We start from the raw sequence: 23,760 nt of genomic DNA on the forward strand, positions 1-23,760 counted from the left end.
ATGACCCCTTGGATTTCCAGAGTCCCTACTCTGCTAGATTAGAGCACTGTATTGTTCCTAGTTTCCCCATTTCTTACCATTGAAGTTTGGGCACCTATACTTATTTCTTAGGGCTCTGGTTTTTGATTAGTTGAAAACAGATGGTGTCTGAGTCAGGATGGAGCTCACTGAAAAAGAGGATTTCGCATAGACTATGGTAAGTAAAATGGTAAGGGGAATCTTACAGAATTAGAACACAAGCCTAATGGCTTCTTGTTTTTGCTGCTTTCCACTTTTTCCCTCTGTTCTCTGCTTCCTTTCTCAGGCTGTTAACTCCTCCCGAGGGCATCCGGTTGTCTTCTCTTGTCTTTAGCCTTGCTTCTCCCACTGTTAATTGGCTTCATTTCTCAGGAAGGCACCTCAATCGACCCCACCCATTTTTTCATCCTAGGCCATTGGTTGCCAGTGAGCCACAGACTCCCTCCTGGAGGTGCTCACTCCTTTCCTCCCAAAATGTGGCTGTAGCTGACAGGAACCCATTACATCAGAGACTCTTGGCAGGGCAGGATTTCTTTCAAAGAGGCTGTGGGCAGGAAGGCAATGCTTGGATCTGGAACAGATGTTTTGGGACATTTGGGAGTCTTGAAGCTCTTAGACTCTGGGGCTGCCCTGCTGAGTGATTGGCGAGTTTGGCAGCACATCTTGCTTCCTTTAACTAATCTGGTGTGTCTGAGAGACACTGAGGGGATAGGAGGAATCTCAGAATGCTTTCCTCAGCATCAGTAGCACATTGTAAATCTCTCTTGAGAATACTTTCCCCCGTTTTGCAATGGTGATTACATTCTGCCTAAGTTCCAAGACATCTTGGCTTCCTGGTGAGGTGTAGGTGAACACTTACCAACATGCATGCCTCTTAGTGTGTTTTATTGATTACATAACTTATCTAAAAAGATAGGTCAGCTCTGGAGAGTTTTCCCTAACACATTTTTTCTCAGTGTTGGCAGCTGGAAGACTTGCTTACATGTGTGTTGATGTGAGTGGCCTTGGGAAGAAAGAAATCCCATCCCTTGCTTAAGGCGCTCGGGAAGAATNCTCAGTGTTGGCAGCTGGAAGACTTGCTCACATGTGTGTTGATGTGAGTGGCCTTGGGAAGAAAGAAATCCCATCCCTTGCTTAAGGCGCTCGGGAAGAATAAACAAGCATAAGTGTAAGGAGGTCAGTTGTCTGTCCCTTGGTGTCACATCTTTATCTGAAAAGCCCTAAGCAGCTGATTACTCCCGATTACCCACACCTAGTACCTTTCGCTGTCTGCCTCCTTCCAAAACACACAAACACACACACACACACACACACACACACACACACACACGCGCGCGCGCGCAACTTCTCTTTTACTCATGAAATTTATTGTCCATTATCAAATTTTACTTTCTTATGTACATCTAGCTTTACACGTGAATTTTCTGCATGCAGAGACAGCCTCTCTCTCTTTTCCTATCTGTAACATCATTCAAACAGGCGTTCAGACAATGTGACAATGCCTCAGTGAGTTTCAGGATGTTTATTTCTTTTCGCCGCACACACACCCGCTAGCTCAGTCTTTCTCTGTCTCCTTGCATCTCTGCTTCTCTCTCTTCTCTTACGTGCAAACATACATCGAGTCTCTCACCACGTGTACAAATAAATGTCTCCGAGGGTTCCTGAGTTCAATGTCACGCTGGGCAGAAGTGGAGCAAGAGTGGAGGGAGAGTGCTCGCTGTGCGGGCGGGGAGAGACCCTTTCCGGCCAGCAGAGGGCAGCCGAGGGGAGGCGCTGGCGCGCGAGGGCTGAGCGAAGCCTCGCCTCGCTCGGGCAGCCTCAGCCTCAGCACCAGCCGCGGCGGAGCCCGGAGCGCAGCCACTGAGGGCAGCGGCGGCGGCGGGAGCGAGGCGCGCAGGGAGCGGCGGCGCGGGCGGGAAGCAGAAGTCGCCGCCGCCGCCGCNCCCCTGCCCCCTCAGCTTCGTGTCTCCGGCGCCGGGCGGCCGGCGAGTCTGGAGCCCGCGCCGTCGCCGGCCGCGTCCCCCGGGCATGGAAGGAGGCGGCAAGCCCAACTCCTCGTCCAACAGCCGGGACGATGGCAACAGCGTCTTCCCCGCCAAGGCGCCCGCGACGGGCGCGGGGTCGGCCGCTGCCGAGAAGCGCCTGGGCACCCCGCCGGGGGGCGGCGGGGCCGGCGCGAAGGAGCACGGCAACTCGGTGTGCTTCAAGGTGGACGGCGGCGGCGGCGGCGGCGAGGACTCGGCAGGGGGCTTCGAGGACGCCGAGGGCCCCCGGCGGCAGTACGGCTTCATGCAGAGGCAGTTCACCTCCATGCTGCAGCCCGGGGTCAACAAATTCTCCCTTCGCATGTTTGGGAGCCAGAAGGCGGTGGAGAAGGAGCAGGAAAGGGTTAAAACTGCAGGCTTCTGGATTATCCACCCTTACAGCGATTTCAGGTGAGGACTCCCAGTCGCCGCCCCACCCTCCCTTCCGGGCGCACCCTCCAACTCGCTTCCCCGCGCCTGGGAGGGGGCGCCCGGGGACTCGGAGGGAGGGGTTGCCGGGCGGGCGGGGGGTGGCGCTGCCGGTGTCTTTCACTCGGGCTGATCTGGCTCCACTCTTCAACTAGTTTCCGCCAAGGAGGGGGTGGGATGAGGAGCTCCTGTTGCCCGGGAATCCCAGTGAGGCTCGACTCCTTTGCCTCGTGAACTTTGGGGACACATCGGGGAAGAAGTCTACGGTGACCCCCAGATGGGAGGATGCTAAGTTGTGCCAGAAAAACTTTTACTTCGGAGATGAGAGTGTAAGGAAGCGGCCAGAAAGTCGTGTTCGGGGTGATTCCCTTCCTCGCGCTGCTCCCCCAGAAGTGGGTCCCTCAGAAGGGGGAAAAAGGCGCTCCTGGGCTGGAGGAGAGGATGGGCAAGCGGAGACAGTGACTCACAGGTCCTAGCTGTTCCAGCCGCTCTCGCCCCTGGGGAATGTTAATCTGTTTTTCATCTGCTTATAGGCACTGGGCATCCTCATTGCATTTCTTGAGAATAGTGGCTGGCAGGCTGAGGAAGGGCAATCTGCGCTTGGAGAGTCCCTGACTTGAGGTATCAGTGGAGCAGGCGCTGCCAGGTTGGGCAGCAGCGTGGCAGGAAGCTTAGAGTTCCCGAAACAGAGGCAGGGGGCGTTTCCAGAGCCCCCTTCCTGAAACCGAGAGACACCCTTTCTTGACCTTGACTACAAGTCTGTTTCAGAAATCTCTTTCCCCGTTTCCCAGCTCGGGAACAAGGGCAGAGAACTGTCAGCTGTCAGGGAAACTGCTTCCGAGAATTAAAATTAAGACGTTTCCCCATCTTATTTGTCGCCCAAGTATTCTTTTGGTTATAAGCGTGTTTAGAGATTATCAAACGAAGGTCGTGAAGTATTCCTCTTATTAGTGCGCACACCCTGCAGCTCCTGACTAAGGTTGGGCTATCCATTTAAAATTATAAAACTCAGGGTGGCATATATTATTTATTTATTATTTAACTGAACTCTCGAAAAGCAATCAGTGGAAGGAGTATGTGTGCAAACTATGCAGTTTTAATAGGCGTCTATTAAATAGCAAACAAATATTGCAATAGAAAGCAGCATTACTTTGAGTCATGTTTAAGGGAGATTGCCATCAACTCCATGCCTTCATAGGAGCTGTCCACAGTTCTGAATGACGTTAGCTGTGGAAAACGCAAACTCCTGCCTCACAAAGCCTTGGAGTCGACTGTCTTCATCTTCTTTGAAATTTATATGTTGTCTCAAACCAGTAGCCTCTATTATTTATGCATAGAGTGAATGGAATTTAGGAAGTGTATCATTTTAAGGTCTTATTTGCAGAAACATGTAACAAAGTCCAAAGGAGGACTTATGAAATCTAATGACATCTATAGCCTATGGCAAATTAAAAGTTGGGCTGAAAGAATGTTTACACTAAGAGGATCTATTAAATAATCAACCACGTTTCCTTCATTGGGAAGATACTTACGGAAGCAAACTTATAAATGACCTTGTATTAAGGTGTATTAGGTTGGCATGTTCTTTAGAATTTTAAAGTTTAAAATCAAAAGTAGAATATTATTTCTCCCTCAATTCTCAGTGGAAATATGTTGCAACCTATTACCTTTTTATCATGAAAAAAGTTTACATGGAAACAGCCTTTCGTCTTAATAATAAAAGTAAGCATGGTGTTTCCAGAAATATATGTGGTTCACTATTCACATGCAAATAAATGCTACACTTAATTTATTTAATTTTACCTTAATTAAGTGATCACTCTTGATTACTTAGGATACTTTTATTTCTTGAATAATGTGAAAAGAGAGTATTCTTTTCAAAATGGTGGCACATATTAAATAATTAAACTTTTACCACCTACTGGATAAAATCATAGGGCCACCTTTCAGGAATTGGAATGATGCGCCAGTATCATTTGAATGAGTGAAATTCATAAAATTAAAGATTCTCCACATTTTCTCAAGTGAGTCATCTGAGACGAAATATGTTTTAAAAAGAACAAAAAATGTTACTAAATAAGAAATAAATTGAAATCAGATGATGGTTTATTTTTATTATACATTTCAAAGAAATGATGAATGATTAAAAAGTGAGGTAATACTTTAAACAAACTCCAGTGTGGAGTAGTTTGCAATATTTGATTTTCTCTTGCATAACTGGAGAAAGGAAATGACAGATATAAATTAAACAATTACTAGGTTTAGGTTTTTAACTGGAAGGTATCTGAAAAAAGATTTTAAAACTCGTAATTACAATATATACCAGTTTTCTAAAACAAAAAACTAAGGAAGTAATCATGTATATTACTTATTTGTATATGTTAAGACATTTAAATCTTTTTATTATTTCATTAATATTTTTATATGCTCTCAATACCAGTAGAAGATTTCTCAAAACTTGTAACATGTCAGGATAATGTAATGACAAAAGCAGAAATAAGAGAGACAAAATTCTGGCAGTACTTTTTTCTAAAGGAAAAGCAATATGGGAATAATCTCTAACATAATAGAAATGTTATGATTATGATCTTTTCACCTCAGGCTCCTTCCTGAAGAAGACACTTTAAGGGCAGAGTTTTGCTATGATTCCTACAATGCCAAACTTATGTTCAGTAATAATTTAGCCACCGAGAAAGTGACACTCAAGAATAAATTTCCATGGAGGGATGGGGAGATACTGGAAATAAAGACTTTTTTTTTTTTTTAAACTTGATACTTTCTTAAGCTTTTGCAAGGCCAAGGAAGTTTACTCATTCTACGCTTTGGTCAGCCCCGTACTGCTGCGTGTAGTGTGAGCCTGCTACTCCAGGGCACGTCGGGACTTTAACACTGTGCTGACGATCTAGTATCCGTGTTCAGGATGACTTCCGAGGCAAGTCCCTTTTCACTTCCCTCCTGTGACGGGGCTGTGCTCCCACTGAGACTCCCACAGAGCTAGCTAGGTGCTTCTCTCACCCGCAGGCCCAAGAGAGCTATTGCTGTGTCTGGCAGGTAGTTTTCTCCTACCTCCGGTTTCAGTAGGGCAGAGGCTCTGTATTTCCCTTCTTTCTCAGGAGAGGATGATGTTAGAAAGCTTCAGGGACTAAAGAAGAGTCAAATATCAAATACTCCCAATACCGTTAGAAATAACTGGGTGGCAGAAAGGGAAATGTGATGATGGAAGCAGAGATCACAGTGATGTCCCAGGAGCCAAGGAAGGCATTCAGTGTCTGAAAGCTGGAAAAGGCAAGGAGTGGATTTCCCCTAGAGTCTCCCGAAGGAACGTAGCCTTTGATTTTAGTCTCGTAAGACTTGGTTTTAATTTGTTTTTTTAGAAATAATTGAGTGGGAGCTAGAGAGTTTAGTAAAGAAAATCTTATGTTTTTGTTCATATCATGGTATATAATTCCCCAAACCAGGGAAAATATAGTTACTTAAAAAGTAAAATTACACTCATCTTTGTGTAGCGAGGACGTGGTCTCAGTCTTATTGAGTTTCACGTGCACAACATACACAAAAACAGGGATGTAATTAGGAGGTTAAATGTGATTTTTTTGAGATCAGTGGTTATATATTTATTAGCTAAAATTTACTTTTTATTTATTTAATAAAAAATTGACACTGGCGTAGCGTTGTGCTTTCATAGCCGATCCGTAGTTATGATACAATCATTCAGATGGATTGGAAGAGTAGAGTGCTTTTGCAGGTGGCTTTTTTTATTGAGTAATTTACCTTGAAAGAATTTATCACCAGACTATTTGCCATTTCAGGGATTCTGACATTATTTTTCTGAACCACACTTATATAAGGGCTCTTACAGATAAAGCTCCTGTTTCATGTATATTGTCACCCAACATCTTGCCTCTAGTTAAGGGAGGAGATTTTATATCTTGACTTATTATTTCTTCTGCTTCTCATCAATTAGTGTGAATAACTGTACGAAGAGTTTATTGTGTCGTAAGTACACAAGGACTCTAGAGACAGGAGTCACTACCTAAAGATGTTGCCATTTCTGGCTTTGCATCTCTGCCTGTGTTGCAGCCACAATAGTAGTGATGTCAGAGGTCACTGATGTGCTCATTAGTGAAGGGAGGCTTCACCTACATCTCACAGTAAATTCAGAGAGAAACCTTTGTTGCCAGGAGCTTGTCACTAAAAAACAATTCAACCTTCCGGGCTTTAAGGACTAATTAGCCTACTGTTATGTTATCTTTGTGCTGAATGCAGTCTGTACTCTCCCAACAATGCTCCTCTTATTTGCTTTCCATATCAACGCAGCCAAAATTAACCTTAAGAATTTATTTATTTTTTTCTGTTAGGTGAATCTTTTTATATCTTATAAATTCAATTAAGTTTTTTCTTAGTGGCTCTAGGCCCAATTAAAGTGAAATTATTTGTAAGATTTGGAAGTATGAATTTCTTCCATTACTTTTTCTTAGTATACATATAAGTTACAAAGCTAAGTTTTATTTAATGTCTATTTCATTGCATTTGATAGATATGACAGTGATATTATACTACTAAAATGTTACGAGAAGTTTTGCATTTTTTTCTGAGCAACTTTCCCTTTAAACCTACTTTTGGGGACTTGGTATAAATTGATAGTCTTTGGGCAGATGCGTTGTCACCAATTCACATTTAATTATGTGGACTTACATTTATGAACTTGAATGTTGATGAGTAATGCAAGAATTTTAAATGCATTGGAACAATATATTACTTATTAGCAAGAACTCATTTAACAAAATCTAAATAAACTATATCTACTTGGTCAAAAACCACACACCGAAACAACACCACCACCAAAAAGCAACTTAAGTTGTATTTGTAATTCTGCATCATTCCGCTTACCGAACTTATATCCCAAACTGAGTAGGGGCAAGCAAAGTATATCTGATGTGATGCTCTTGTGAGCATTTTGCCATTCTAAGTGTAATTCTTTTATTTAGAAAATAATTTACTTCATTACTTAGAGACAAAAATTGAGCTAAGGATGAGGACTTTCAAATATAGTTTCTTGTAATTACAATGCAAATTATGGTAGACCGTAGCCCTACAGGAAGAGTACTGAATGTTTTTCGGGTCTGTGACAAATTTACATTTTATCATTTTCTATGAAGAAGTAACAAACTACGAATTAAGCTGACACTGTATATTTTAGCAGCAGAGGTGGTGGTAATGAAAAAAATCTGCATACACTAGGAAAAGACTATTTTCACTTGCACTAAGTACTTTTCTTCTACAACTCATTTTCTTTGTGAAAGCATCTTGATATACAACTTACCATTATTTTTCCAGAAAACAAGTCAATGGAATATGGTGATGCTTCCTGGCGCATCCTGGAATTATCTATGTTTTTGCAAAATGAACCCTCCCGGTTCTATTAAATTCTCTGTGCTGTGTGTGTGTGTGTTGTGCATGTGGATAGAAACTATTCAAGGGACATCTGTATATGATTATGTGCACATAAGCATATATATTGACATTGATTTTTTAAAAAAGATTTTATTTATTTGAGAGAGAGAGAACATGAACAGGGAGAGAGGCAAAGGGAGAAGGAGACTCCCTGCTGAGCGGGGAGCCTGACAGGAGACTCAATCCCAGGACTCATGACTGGAGCGAAGGCAGACGCTTAACCAACTGAGCCGTTCAGGTGACATTGATTATTTTTGAGTTGAACGTGTATCTGACACATTTCACCGAAGTGTGAATGACAAAAATTGATGTGATGACCGTTTTCAAGTTTATTAGTTAATTTCCCCTTAATAGTCTTGAACCATTTCACCTAATAACTGACCACTCAAAGTAAAATAGCAGAATTATATGTGTCCTGGGTTTACAATCGAACTATCTTGTTTACACAGACCAGTTTTTATTTTCAAGACATTAGCTATAACGCTAAATTATAAGGCTGATTACACACATACAGAATTAGCAACTATTTACAAGTTTTGTACATTCATGTTAAATAGCGCTGCAGTGAACATCTTTGTGTGTTACTCTTCATTATATTTTGGGCAGAGTTCAGGGAATGGAATCACTGCCCGAGAACATTTTACAGATTCTATCCATACCGACTTTACCGATTTAATACTGCCACCAGTTGAGACACTTTTTAAAATTATGAGTGATGTAGGTTTACCAGTGTGGTTGATATTTCTGTTTAGATGTGCATAAGCAGTTTTAGGACAGAAAGTCAAAACTATATTCTACTCATCATAGAGTTTGAAGAGTGATCTTAAAAACAAATATTATTTAATGTCTAATAATATCATGCTGCTTAAAACTCTTCAGAGGCTTCCCATTACTTTTAAAGTACATTTGAGCTACAAGATGAGGTACAAGATCTTGTACGATTTCAATTTGTCTGTGTAACCTCATCACCCACAACTTACTCCTTCACTGCTTTCTAGCCACTTCAGTAAATTTTCAGCTCCTGCAGTAAGCTGAGTTCTCTCCTGTCCCAGAGATTTTGATGTGACATTTAAGCTCACTGCCTAGATTCTCCTTTCACTGTTTGTCATTTTGCGTCACAGTTAGTTTCTCTTGTCATTTAGCTTTCGGTTTAATCATTGTGATCACCCTCAACCTTTACTCCCTATTTAGTTTTCTGAGTCTCTCATTTCCTTGGAATTTATAATTATATGTATGTCCCTTTGCTAGAATTTAAGTTCCATGATGTCTGCAATATTTTTCAGTTTTGTATTCCTAATGCCTTAAAGGGCACGTACGAGATTTTTTCCTGCCTGAATTTTCTCAGATGCATTATTTTTTTAACAGCTTTTTTGAGATATAATTAAGATATAATACAATTCTCACTTAAGGTATATGATTGAATTTTTTTTAGTATGTTCACAGAATTGTACAACCATTACCCAAATCAATTTTAGAAAATTTTATCCAGGTAGGAACCCATACCCATTAGCACTCATTTCTATTTCCCCTTTCCTTCTCTCCCCATAGCTCTAAGCAACCGCCAGTCTACTTTCTGCCTGTAGAGTTTTTTTTTTTTTTCCTTGACGTTTCATTTCAGTGGAGTGATGTGTAGTCTTTTGTTATTGGCTTCTTTCACTTAGCATATTTTCAAGTTTCGTCCATGTTTTGTAGCATGTTTCAGTACTTTATTTCTTTTTTTGCTGAATAATTTTCTGTCATATGGATATACCAAATTTTGTTTATCCATTCATCAGTTGATGCACATCTGCATTGTTTCTACCTTTTGGTTATTAAATACTGCTGATATAAACATTCTTGTACAATTTCTTGTGCAGAGATATATTTTCATTTCTCTTAGAATTGAAATTACTGGGTCAACGTAACAGACTTTTAACAAATATTATTGAATAACTGGGTGAAGAATTAGTCTGCAGCCAGAGTGTGCATACATGTACTCTTGGAGTTAGTAAATCCAGATAAAGCAAGCTCTTTCTTTCCCTATAGCAATACCTAGCATCCACTCCCCATGCTGCCACCTGCGAGGATGTGTAACAACTATTATGTCTCTCTGCCCAGTACAGATGACTAAATGAAACTGCAGAGGTTAAGCAGCATGAACGTGGTGACATAGATAGATCGTAAGAACTGGGCCAGGAACTCAGCTCTTCTGAATCTTAATTCTGTCACTCCAACTCTTTTACCTAAAAGGAAACAAGGCTATTAGCATAAATAATTCTAAGCTGCAGGGAAACATCATGGATTAAACCTACTAACTATCCTTCTACCTCTTGAAACCATTCCAAAATAATTTGAGAAAACACACAGATACAGAGGTAAACAGAAGAAAGAGGAGAAAGCAGAGGAAAAAGAGATCTCAAAAACATTTTGGGAAATAGAAAGCTAGTGGAAAAATTATATTTTACTGCCACAGTCCTTCACCATGGAACCCCAGAAGTGTTTAGGACGTGAGGTACTGGTTGAAACAGTTTCCAGGAAAGCCAGGCTGAAACCAGGAGGTTAAATAAGGGTCTTTGTAGTGAATACAGAACTCTCAGTCTTAACATTAGAACGCTTGAAGCCAGGTCAATTCTCCCCAAGCAGGAAACTGGAGAAAAATACATCCAATGGGAGACATTTCAAAGTCTACAAATTCTTATTCATTATCTAATGACTTTGCAAAAAGCCTTACATATGTACATAGAGACTGTAATTACATTTTGTTATTCTATCATCTAATATGATCTGTAAGCAAAAGATTATGAGTCTTTTGAGAAAAGTTTCCATCCTAAGAAAGAAAGACTAAATCAAACAGCAAAAGGAAGTCCAGAGAACAGTGAGGCATTTGGGGTTAAGGGAAATTACAACGTTATTAAAAAAATTCTCTGTAAATTATATCTTCAGGAAGATACTTTATGTATACAATAAGAACAATATGCTATGAAAAGAGTTCCCAGGAAGTTAAAAAAAAAAAAAAGATCATGTGTAATAAGTTGGCACGTAAAGTCTAGGAAACCTCTCAGAATTAGGGCAAAAAGAAAAAAAAAGAGAATAGAAAATGTAGACAAAATAAAGGATAATTCATAAGGTCAAAATCTATAAAAAGTTTCAGAATGAGAACAAAGCGTGAAAATGGACATATGGAATTAAAGACATTTTAAACAGAATTTTCCAGATGGCAGGAAGTAAAATGTTTTTTCTGAGAAACACACAGAGTGCCCACCATCATGAAAGGAAAAGACCCCACCAAGGGTCATTATTACACAGAAGCTTCAGAACACAATTGAGTCAGGAAAAAAATACTAAAACTTTTCAAAGAGAAATTTACTTATCAAGAAGTGGGAAAAATACTGTAAGCTAAACGATAATATAATGGTCTACAAAATTCTGGGGTTCGATTTCTTCAATTATAAAATGAGGTAGATCATATATGTATCTTATCAGGTTATTGGAGTGATACATATTGTATGTTAATATTATAAATATTTTTATAGTGTCTGAATATGTAGTGCTTAGAAATTATGTACTGCACTTAATGCTATGTGTTAGCTATCATTATGAAATTAAAATTGCAATAGAATGAAGGAGTGTGAACTATTTGAGAAAAGAAAATTCTCTCTTTGTACATACTTCACAATCTTCAGAATTCTTTAAAGCAAATGTGTCTGTGAAGGCAGGGCCATGTAAGTGTTAGGCTGTTCTGTTTCTTTATCTTAGAAGCCCTGATGTACAATGGCAGTTGTGTGTTCTATGTGAAATAGCTTTACTTAGAAGCCCTGATGTACAATGGCAGTTGTGTGTTCTATGTGAAATAGCTTTACTCATGAGGCAATTAGCATTGGAAAACTTCTAATGCATCCTCTATCTGCAGAATTTTCTGGATATTACCATAACTATCTTCTAAGTTGATATAGAATGCTACAGTGTCGAACATTTAGAATAGCTTTTAGGGAAAATTCTAATGGCATTGAGTTGCATGTACTCCTTCCTGTTAATCTTTATTTTCATCAGAAAGTGGCATAGTAAACCATTTGGGATCTTATTTCAAATCAGTTAAATGTTATATATGAGCCAAATAAGATGATTCATAACTTGCTAAATTCTTTCATTTTTTTATTGTCAAATTTAATAGCCTGTGAAAAATGGTTATTTAGATTGTAAATTTAAAGGAATTACTTTTTAATCTTTTTTAACATCATTTTATAGCAGATGTCACTTATTACCCTTGCAGAANGCTTGTGTTCCCTCTCTTACTGGCTGTCTCTCTCTCTCTCAAATAAATAAATAAAATCTTTTAAAAAAATCAATATATAAAAGATAAATATACAAAAAGTAGTATTAATCAACTAAAATAGTTGAATAAAATCCATTCTCATGAGTTTGCAGTAATATTAAATACAAATAAGTTTAAATTTATAAAAGGTAAAAACAACTGAAATCAGAGTTCCTAGAAAAATATTAATTACTTAATAATGTTGCCGTGGGGCACAGCTTTCCAACACAGTACTCTATAGACTGTGTAAAGTGTTGCAACCTTTCTGAAGGTCTATTTGACCCTTATAAAAAGTTCTTTTTTTAAAATTTATTTATTTATTTATTTATTTGACAGAGAGAGACAGCCAGCGAGAAAGGGAATGCAAGCAGGGGGAGTGGGAGAGGAAGAAGTAGGCTTCCCAGTGGAGCAGGGAGTCTGATGCGGGGCTCGATCCCAGGACCCTTGGGATCACTCCCCGGGCCGAAGTCAGACGCTTAACAACTGAGCCACCCAGGTGCCCCTGACCCTTATAAAAAGTTCTTGAAAATGTATAAGCCAGTAAATTATTTTACAGAAAAAATATGACATGTTCACAAATACATGGATACAAAGATGATCCCTATAATATTTTTTGTAACAGTGGAAGGATATAAACAAGTATAAACTGAGTAAAATTTCAACCTTGTCCAAAACCCTGCTTATCAGTTATTCTCCTTATCTCTGCCCTGCCTTTTCTTCATAGAACTTATCACAATTTATTATATGAAATGTTTTGTTTATCTAATTTGATTCTGATCTTTCCTTATTTATAGTTTAAGCCTCACTTAGGGGCTTAACTATAACCCCTGTATAAAGGACTGTATTCCCAAGCCTAGCTCCATGCGTGGCATAAAGTAGGCACTCGGTAAATATGAGTGAATGAAGAAATTTTAGCAACATTATGTTCAGTCTTGGTTTTTTTTTTTTTTTAAAGATTTTATTTACTTATTTGACAGAGATAGAGACAGCCAGCGAGAGAGGGAACACAAGCNGATTTTGATCTTTCCTTATCTATAGTTTAAGCCTCACTTAGGCGCTTAACTATAACCCCTGTATAAAGGACTGTATTCCCAAGCCTAGCTCCATGCGTGGCATAAAGTAGGCACTCAGTAAATATGAGTGAATGAAGAAATTTTAGCAACATTATGTTCAGTCTTGGTTTTTATACACAATTTTCAACAACCAGATGGTCTTTTCCCCTATATTTCCTACAAAAATGTCATATTTTAATTTAGTATCGATAGCCTAACCTAACACACAGAAACATGTATTGAGAAATAAAGTTTGAAGCTATTTAAAATAATATGCATACATACTTACATTATTTCAGTTTACTGTAATGCTTGTTTTTATGTAGTTTTAAAAAAAAATTGAGAATATATGTTGTGGATATCTTGGGATGACTCTTGTTTCACAGCCGCATAAATGCTATTTNATTCAGTTTACTGTAATGCTTGTTTTTATGTAGTTTTAAAAAAAATTGAGAATATATGTTGTGGATATCTTGGGATGACTCTTGTTTCACAGCCGCATAAATGCTATTTAAATGTCATTGCCTTTGGAATCAATGCTATCTTCATCAAAATAGAGCTGAAAATATCTCTCTTTGGGCAATGACATTAAGAAAGAATAACATTACTTTTTTGTATATGTATCATGTTTTTTTTTTTTCTTTTGCCAAATTGTGTTGCTTTGGTATAACAGTGCACATTTCAAGCCCTATTGTGCAGGGATTGGAAATTAACACTGTCTCTATAGGTATAATTAGTAAAATATTGATTCAGTGTTTTGAGAGAAGATTATTTTGAACTTCGACTCTGTGGTAAGTAGGTTCTTTTATCGTGTCCACCAAACTTAAAAGAAAAAAAAACAATCAAAATTTTTCTAAATAAGCACTATTAAATTGATCCTTGTGTAATGTTAGTGGAAAGGATATCATAGCTCTTGGTACAAGAAAATTGAAGTTGACATAATTTTTAAAAGGAAAAGTAACTTGAGTCTTAGAAGACAGTTGTAGCTTAATTTTTGCACATAAAAAATAGAGCAGATAGATGCAGAACCAAAACACATGGATGACATTTATAGCAAAACTATCCCCATGAACCCTAAAAGATAAATAAATTGGGACAAACCTGTACCCACTGCAAGCCCTGTGTTTTCTGAACCTCCATGTCGGTTGAAGGAAGGAAATGATGAGAATCAAGTTTATCTGATAGAGAATAGGCAGACCTCCCACATAACCAACACGTATATGCTGGAGAAGCAACCAAAACTGGGATGAGATTGGCACAATCCAAGAGCAAGAGGTCTGCAGTAATTTCAAGAGGAGAAATGGCTGATCCCAAGTCTGGGGCTGGAAGTACATATTAAGGTCCTGAAACAACTTGACATTCCAGATAGTAAAGAAATTATCAGAGATTACCAGGGTAATATAAAAAAGAATCAGGAGCCAACTTGAAGAAGCCAAGATGAGTTTCAAAAAGGATGAGAATTTCAACAAAGTCAAACTCAGCAGATGTTTGAATTTGAGTTCATAATGATTCAAAAAGTGGTTAACCTCTAAAACTAATGAGAACTCAGTTCCTTACTTTGAAACTTGGATAAATAAAAGAAACAAATCAAGCATCTACCCTGCTTTGCCTGTATTATCTGAACCAATGTGTAGCCAAATAGTAGAAGAGGAAAAGAGTGTCTTTATAAAATTGTTAAAGTTAATACATGAAAAGGAATAATGATATTATTAGAAAATCACCCTTTTACCACCACCATTCAATTAACCCATCTAGATGTTGAGCATCAATGGCCACTAATAACAAGAAAGAGCAAAACCAGATATTGCGTTTTCTTGATTAAAGAACACACACCACCTATAGTTTTGCCAAGGGAATGGAATCTGAGTCTCATCTGGCCTCTGGATCCAGGTGCCAAACTTCAGGAAATACGGAGGGCCGAGGAACATGCTGAACTTGTACCTTGAGCATGTAATCAGCAAAACCCGGTGTTGGAGAATTGATGGGCCTGCCACCCAGGTTCTTCAGCAGTAATAAGTAAGGAAAAGAATGGGATGGAGGGGAATTTGTAAATTAAGAGGCAGTCTGAAAGTGGAAGTTTGAGGCAGATCAAACTATGCAATTTAGGGATGCATAATTGTGATGAAACCATATAAAGAACTTCAAGGAAGCAGCTACTGTGAAAGTCAGAAGAACTGTTATTTCAGAGGGTGCTCGGGGGCTGTGATTGGGGTGGTGCACATGGCAGGGCTTCCTAGTGGTGGTGGTGATAAAGTTCTAGTTCTTGTCCCTGGGTGGTGGTTTCAAGGGTGTTTGATTTATTATAAATCACTGTCTTCTGTATCTGTTTATTTTACAATAAAAAGTAAGGGAAAAGGGGGAAGCAATATTAATTTTCAAAAAGAAAGATCAGGCTGTAATGAAAAAGAAGTATAATATTACTATTTATTTCTGTTTTACTCACAGATCTGATTTGTATTTGGAGCAAAACCTTAATTATGCTAAGGCAAAGCAAGATAATGCAACTTTATGGTGGGAACATGACCCAAACATGATCTCAGGAAAGTCAGAACCGTAACTCTTTTAACTTGATTTGAGGAGAAGTTCAATCTCTTTGAAGCTAGTCTGTAAAATTTGAGAAAATGTTAACTGTCTCCTTAAGGATGTTGTGATAATAATATGTGAAAGGTGCTTGACACCTAGCCAATATTTAACAAATAGTAAATTCCCTTTTTAGTTTCTTCTGTTATCCGCTTGGGTGATTAATACATGAGTACAAATAAATAATAGTGGTATATCTAAAAGACATTGGATTGTACTGATGATTTCACTCATTCAGTAAATATTTGCTGAGTGCTGACTATGTTTTCAGGGAACACTAGGTGCTTTCAATGTGAGAAAGAATGAAACCACCAATAACAGTCCTTCAGAGGCTTTTTGTCTCGTAAAGAAGACAGGCACATAAGGATTTAACTTTAATGGAGGAAAAGAGTGCCAATAGGGAAATTGTACAAAAATTATATGCCACTAAAGAAAATAATGATACATTGATTCTATAATATTTAATCATCAGCTAAATTTCATAATGTTTCACTATTTATTTCTGAGAGTTTTATTGCAAACCATCACAGATAGTCAGCACTTTTGCATGTATTTTTTTTTTTTGTAAAAAAAGTGATTGCTGGGGTAAACTTATCTCAGATACGTAACCTTTAAGTCTTTATTAGTCTATTGTTACAGTGTTATGACTCTAGAAAGCATAAAGGATTTTCAGGTTAGTTTTGAAAGTCACTCAATTATTTCAGAATTGTGTGCTAAAAAGGTAGAAAAATCCATTGGAAAATAGCAAAGGGATTTACTTACTGGCTAAAAGGTGGATTGCCTCTACATCTCTTTTCTGTGGAAATCAGTCTAATGTATATTCCTTCTGTGTCAACACCTCATGTTGGGAAGAGAGAGAAAAGCTCTTAACCTACTTTCCTATCTTCAATTTTTAACTTTATCATGCTTGTTAATTGCCTGGGTGTCCTTTAACCATCTATTTCCATGATTCTTTCCCAGAGGCTTGGTTTAATTTTAAAAGTGCAGTGTATTCAGCCCTAATTATGTGAGAGCTCACTGTAGGCAAACAGCGAGAGATAGTAATGACCAAAATATATTCTTAAATCAGTATGACAGATACCACAAGCACATTGCTGTAAACATTTAATAACTAGGAAGTATGACCACGTGAGGTAATATTGAAAAGCTAGTGATGTTTGAAAATAAAATTCCTTCCTAGAAACATAACTTCGCTAACTGTGATTTTTAAAATATATATATTTTTGTGGTTTTATATTTTTTATTTCTCTTATCAAGTTTTTAAACAAGGTGATCACCCCCACAGCCTCAGATTCTTTTATTATCAATAACTAGACATGAAGTGGTTCTACTTTATCTGAGTTTGAATGAAGTTCACAAAATATGCAGTCAGTGTGCCTGGAAGTACTGTCCACTGTTTTCTTTGAAAAGCATGCTACTATGTTGACCAAGTGTCCACAGTAAATCAAGCATTTTAAGCATTTTTTCATCACAGTTAGTTTTACATTAATTTAGTGGGGGAAAGAATTATTGTTGAAATGTCATGCATGAGACAAGCAAGAGTCGGTGATTTATTCTACAGAGTCAAAATACAGTATTATCTGCTAAATTCTAACTATGTACCAGACACTGTTTTAAGTGTCTTTATTTATATTATAGTACTGAATCCTTTGAGTAGCCCTACAACGTGTATTATTTGTGTCATATTACAGTCTAGAAAACCAGATTATGCAGTGGTTAGGTGGTCAGACAGCTTCTAAGTAGAGAAGCCCAGGATCTTAACCACTTATCCCGGAGGAATTTAGTCATATCCTGACCCAGTTGACTCAGACTTTTTCTCTGACTTGATTAAAAAATGTGTTAGAATTTATATATTCTTTTCCTGGCTATAAGAATCTTAGTTATTTAGGTGATGGTCTTGAGTGGGAAATGGTAGCCCATCAGCCAAGTATTGACTGCATTTTTCTGAAAGTTCACTTCCAGTTCACCATGTTGGATTGAATTCTATGTGTAAAAACCTCATTATTCCAAATGCTTATTTCTCTTTATAAAAAGCTAAGTATTTGACAAGAAAGAGTTAAGGGTAAATCTTGAGAATAGAAATGTTCTTATCCAGGCAGGCAACTAAGACAGAAATAAAATATAAAGACTTTTTGTTTTTGTTTTTGTTTTTGTTTTTTTTTTTTTTGGCTCTACTTAAGTTTACTACTCCAGAAAACATAAGAACTAGTGAGAACAATTCTATTTCCTAAAAATACTTCTAATCTCCTTTCATTATTTTTCTTTGTATCCTTTTAAATGATAGTGCTTACATACCAGAAAGAACAGACTATTCAAATGAAAATAGCAGTGAAGAGCTGTACTCTTAGTGAAGGCATTGGGAGGTGTATGGAAATAGAAAGAAGCTGTAAAACTTTAGCTGCAGATATTATTGAAGAAAGATATAGCTATTATACCAAAAGGTCAATTGTTGCTATTAGGTTGCAGTCTACGACCATAGAAATATTATATACTAGATAGCTTATAAATTGGAGTTCAAGAGAATAATAGATTACAATTGCTTGGGAAAATTTAAGAGAGTTACTATTAGACTTTGAATCTACTAAAAAAAAAAGGCAGCTAAGAAAGGCAAGAAACAACGTATGAGGTTTTGTGGCAGATGTCCAAGAAATTTCCCTAAAGGTACAGTCCCGCTGTATCTCTGAGATCATTCCCTCTGGTTTCTCGAGGTCTGATAGCAGGATATTCCATCTAATGGAATTATTGAATCCAAAAAGGATTATTTCATAACTCCACATCACTTATTGGGACTGTGAAGCTTAGAAATAATCTGAAGAACCGAAATTCCAAACAGAATGAAACAAAAACAAAAACAGAAATAACTGAAGAATTTAGGAAAATCCTGCTGAGACTTTTCTGTTTAAAAATAGAGTCAATTTTAAATTCTTGGAAAAATGGGGTAAGTTCTGTTCCAGTCTTCAAAATCAGAATTTCCTAAGAATAATGGGTAATTCAGAAATGTATTTCATCATTTACCCTCTTCTAACTTGGGTAAATTTAAATTCTTTCTCTATAAGAAGCATGCTCAAAACACTTTAGTTTAAATAACACAAAATGAAACAAACCTTTGGTTCTCAGTTATTTTTGATACTTTCATAATTTACTTTTTACCTTTACAGACTTTTGAAAAGAGGAATTTATATTCAGTCTCTCTCCCTTGCTTATCATTACTCGTAAGCCCTGCATTATCTGGCTTTCCATTTGAGCAGAACCCTGGAAACAAAAACACAACCAACCAACCAAACAATAAGTCTTGTAAAATGTCATTTAATTCCTTGTTTCTTACTCTAGTAAGCACTCTAGACTTGATTTAATTTGAACCCTTAATGGTACCTGACACTCCTTTTTGACTTCTCTGACCCTTCTCTTCTCTCATTATCGCTTAAATGTTATTGGTTCTCAAGGTCTAGCTTCAAGGTCTTGTCTGTCCTCACTGCACATATTGTCCTTGGGAAGTGCCATCCGTTACCATGCCTTTAACTATTGCTGCCTTTTCTAGCCCAGGCCATAGTCCTTAGCATCAGACCACAGATCCAACTACCCCTTTGATATATTATGTCACCTTTGACCTGATGGCCAAAACTGCTCTATGGTTTATGTTTCCTCAAGGATTGAGTGATTAATGATGGTACTTAACACTAAATCTCATTATTATTTTAGGCTCCTACTTTGTTCTTCCCTGGCATTCAACCTGTGGTGCATAGGTTTGCACGTGGGCACATACACACACACACACACACACACACACACACCAGACTCACCATGCCGTATTTATTCTGCCGTCTAAATCTGTTACCTCTTCATCATCACTGCCAAGGTTTAGGTCTATTTCCTCTCTTACTTTTCTTTTATAATTCATCCATCCATCCTTTGGCTTCTAGTTTCCACTTCTGTCTTCCAAACCAACACCATATTATTCCTACTATAGTTTGCTTGTTTTTTAAACATATATTCAATTGTCTTTCATGTGTCTCTACTTTTGTATGTTTTTTAAACTATTTGATATGTCTAAGAACCAAGCCAAAATTTAAAGCTAAATAGACAACTTCAGTTATCTGTACTTTGGAGTTAGGCAGAGAAACAGTGTTGGGTTACAGAGTTAAACTAGAGGTAATAAAACAGAGCCAGACAGTTTGGAATGGAATTCAAGAGGCAGGGCTCTGAGAAATTCTCTGAAACTTCACAGCTATGCCATTCAATTCAATGCTGATTTACTAATAACATAGTATGTGTCAGCCACTAAGCTAGACCCAGGATAGGTCACTGAGAAGGCAGACAAAATTCCTACAAATTTGGGGCGCCTGGGTGGCTCAGTCGTTAAGCGTCTGCCTTTGGCTCAGGGCAGGATCCCGGGGTCCTGGGATCGAGCCCCACATCAGGCTCCTCTACTGGGAGCCTGCTTCTTCCTCTCCCATTCTCCCTGCCTGTGTTCCCTCTCTTGCTGGCTGTCTCTCTCGCTAATAAATAAGTAAAATCTTTAAAAAAAATTCCCACAAATTTTTTAACACATAAATGACCATTCCTTTACTTTGCATTTTCTTGGAATTTATTTATAATTTATATTCCATTATCTTGAGATTGCATTAATTTTCTGGTTATTTTAGCCATTCTATTCTTCCCTCTTTCTCAGATTTTCCCCAGAGCATTTGTGTCTTTTACCTCTTTTAGTTTTGTTCCCTCCCTACTATTTACCTGAGTGGCCTGAATGATATGCTCCAAACATAGCTTATGTTAAACATGGTGAAATGTTTATTCTGATTTCCCTGTAGAGTAATACAAATCAAAATACAATGCAATTATAGTTTTTTAAATTTAATTTAATTTAGTTTTATTTATTTTAAATTACTTCTAATATATGTGATACAATGTATCTGATTGATAAATAAAACTATACAGGTATATATAGATTTGCTTCTGTGTGTGTGTGTGTTTCTAGAACAAGTTATACTCGTATTTCTTTGTGTAATGGTAAGATGCATATTAAAAATCTTGTTTTCCTGAAGTTCTCATAGACAATATAACAGACTTACAATGACAAAAGAGATCATACNCTCTGGGAATTTATTTATAATTTATATTCCATTATCTTGAGACTGCATTAATATCTGGTTATTTTAGCCATTCTATTCTTCCCTCTTTCTCAGATTTTCCCCAGAGCATTTGTGTCTTTTACCTCTTTTAGTTTTGTTCCCTCCCTACTATTTACCTGAGTGGCCTGAATGATATGCTCCAAACATAGCTTATGTTAAACATGGTGAAATGTTTATTCTGATTTCCCTGTAGAGTAATACAAATCAAAATACAATGCAATTATAGTTTTTTAAATTTAATTTAATTTAGTTTTATTTATTTTAAATTACTTCTAATATATGTGATACAATGTATCTGATTGATAAATAAAACTATACAGGTATATATAGATTTGCTTCTGTGTGTGTGTGTGTTTCTAGAACAAGTTATACTCGTATTTCTTTGTGTAATGGTAAGATGCATATTAAAAATCTTGTTTTCCTGAAGTTCTCATAGACAATATAACAGACTTACAATGACAAAAGAGATCATACTGGAAAAGCTAAGTGATAAGTATGAAACATTTGAAATACAGTGATACTTCAGCAAAGAAATCTTCTGAAAATAAAGCTCATGTGCATAAAGTCCAGCCATGTTAAAAATGAAGTCCAGCATGTAAACATATGTGCATATGCATACTTTGTAAATCATGTAAAGCAGGGAAGCATACACACAACCACAGTGGAGAGCTCCTTATTTGTCTTGATCCAGTTAGTGACTAACTGGGCCGAGTGTAGGCAAAGTTGCGAAGTATGAATAATCTGTGGTCTGCTCCCTAGCCTTTTCCTGTAGCATTTTTCTCTTTTCACTCCTAAACGTCTTTCCCATTAAAACAGAAAAGTATCTGGGACCAAACATTATTAGTGGTATTTGGATTTAAGTATATTTATCCTATGTTTTTAAAACTTACGCTTTTATATCTAATGATAGAAAAGAAATTTCACAATGGAAAGAAGTGAGCAAATTACTTAATGCAGGTGGGTGATGGGAGCTGTACAGAGATGACCCTTAAATCGTATTAGGCTTATTTGTCTCTTCCTGAAGGTAAAGCTAATTTATTACTTTGGGATGATCCAGGGAAAGGTCAAAAGGTACAGTCAAGTATAACAAACAGGGCTGAGGATGAAGAACGTAAGTTTGTGGTGCCATCCTTGGCATGGCTGTGCAAAACTCCTCTAACAGTTCAGCATCTCTGTGTATATAGAGAGCATTCAGATTGCAGCCTCTACCCACATTTGGGTTTGGCTGGAGGATGTGTTGGAATGAAGGGTCACCGGTGACTCAGTGGGCCAGAGAATGAGTGCTCTAGGTGATCCGCCATGGGATCTAGTGTATGTGGGAAAGGAACAGTCATGAAAAGTTTGAATGAATGGGTAATAGACATAATATGACTAACAGAGTGAGAGAGAGGACTTGTCTGGCCTAAGATATCTTAAGGGACAAAAGTTGATTTCATTCTGTATCTAAATCTGGAGCAAAGATAGTATCAGACTTGGTATTAGAGGGGTGCTGCAAATTATTGGAAGTATGGGCAGTATGTCTCTCCCAAGATGAAATTCAGAGTAGTAGTGAGAGTAATAGTTTCAGAAAAGTTACCAAATCAGATTTTCCAGGAAATTATATTGCTACTTATTTATATTTTTCAAGCAGCAATAATTGGGAATTCTGAAGTTTGTGACACCTACATTCAATATACAGTAGGTGCTTTTGTATCCACACATCTCTTATTGAAAATGCATTCATTCTGTGCTTTCTTATTTTAAATCCCAGAATTATTTTTAATTGTACTCGAAATGTATATATAAAAGATTTTATTTATTTGAGAGAGAGAGAGAGCATGAGTGGGGGGACAGAGGGAGAGGGAGAAGCAGACTCCCTGCTGCGCAAGGAGCCAGGCTCAAGTATTGATCCCAGAAGNAATAATTTATGTAGATTCTCAACCCTCGAGGAAGTGTACTGTAACTCCCCATTCCTTAGTTCAGGGCTGCCAGTAGTGACTTCTTTTTAAGAAAGAGTGAAAATAGTAGTAACTTTACAGTTGAGAAACTTGACCAACATACCACAGCTAGGTAATCAAAATTAATGGTGATAAGTCATGTTGCTAGTTATGTACTCTTGACATGATGTGGTCCTCATCTCTGTGGTCTTCCTCCACAAAACCCATAACCCCAGTCTGGTCATGAGAAAAACATCAGACAAATCCCAGTTCTGAGAGTATTTTACAAAATACCTGACCCATAGTCCTTAAAAATCTCAAGGTCATCAATATTAAGAATAGCCTGAGAAACTGTCACAACCAGTAGGAACTGAGACATAGCAACTTAAGTGTAATCAGTATCCTGAATCGGATACTGGAATAGAAAAAGGACATTGGGTAAAAATAGGGGCAATTTAAAAAAGTATAGACTTTCGTTGATAATATTCTATTAATATGAGTTCATTACTAATGACGAAGGTAAGATGTAAAAATAAGGGAAACTGGTTTGTGAAATATGTGGGAACTCACTATCTTTGGAATTTTCTGTAAATTTAAAACTATCCTAAAACAAAGGTTTATTTAAAAGATAATCAAAACAATTTTTAATAACCAGAGACTTCGAGAACAGAGCAGAAGCTACAAGCCTTTCCAATTAAAAAAATCTGATCTTTTACATAATATTTATCTTTATTTTTTATGACACCATTTGTATTTCTGAGTTGTTTAATATGGCAACTTTCTATTCCAAACACACAGACCAAAAGTAGTTACTTTCAGACAAAATAAATTTACTTACTCTAGTTTATTATTTTGAATTAAGTTCTT

At 37.5% G+C, this 23,760-nt stretch overlaps 1 protein-coding gene and 1 pseudogene across 1 annotated transcript in view; both read left to right on the top strand.

The window, feature by feature from the left end:
- The first annotated feature begins 1,969 nt into the window (after positions 1–1,969).
- HCN1 (hyperpolarization activated cyclic nucleotide gated potassium channel 1) overlaps positions 1,970–23,760 on the top strand; it is a 382,359-nt gene continuing 360,568 nt past the window's right edge. Inside the window, exon 1 of the mRNA XM_002919635.4 lies at positions 1,970–2,453. Within this exon, the coding sequence (XP_002919681.2) occupies positions 2,047–2,453 (407 nt within the window). The 5' untranslated portion in view covers positions 1,970–2,046. The remainder of the gene's footprint in view (positions 2,454–23,760) is intronic.
- LOC105237827 overlaps positions 10,387–23,760 on the top strand; it is a 14,599-nt pseudogene continuing 1,225 nt past the window's right edge.

Source organism: Ailuropoda melanoleuca, chromosome 3 (genome assembly GCF_002007445.2).
Source record: "Ailuropoda melanoleuca isolate Jingjing chromosome 3, ASM200744v2, whole genome shotgun sequence".
In the NCBI taxonomy this organism is placed as follows: Eukaryota; Metazoa; Chordata; class Mammalia; order Carnivora; family Ursidae; genus Ailuropoda; species Ailuropoda melanoleuca.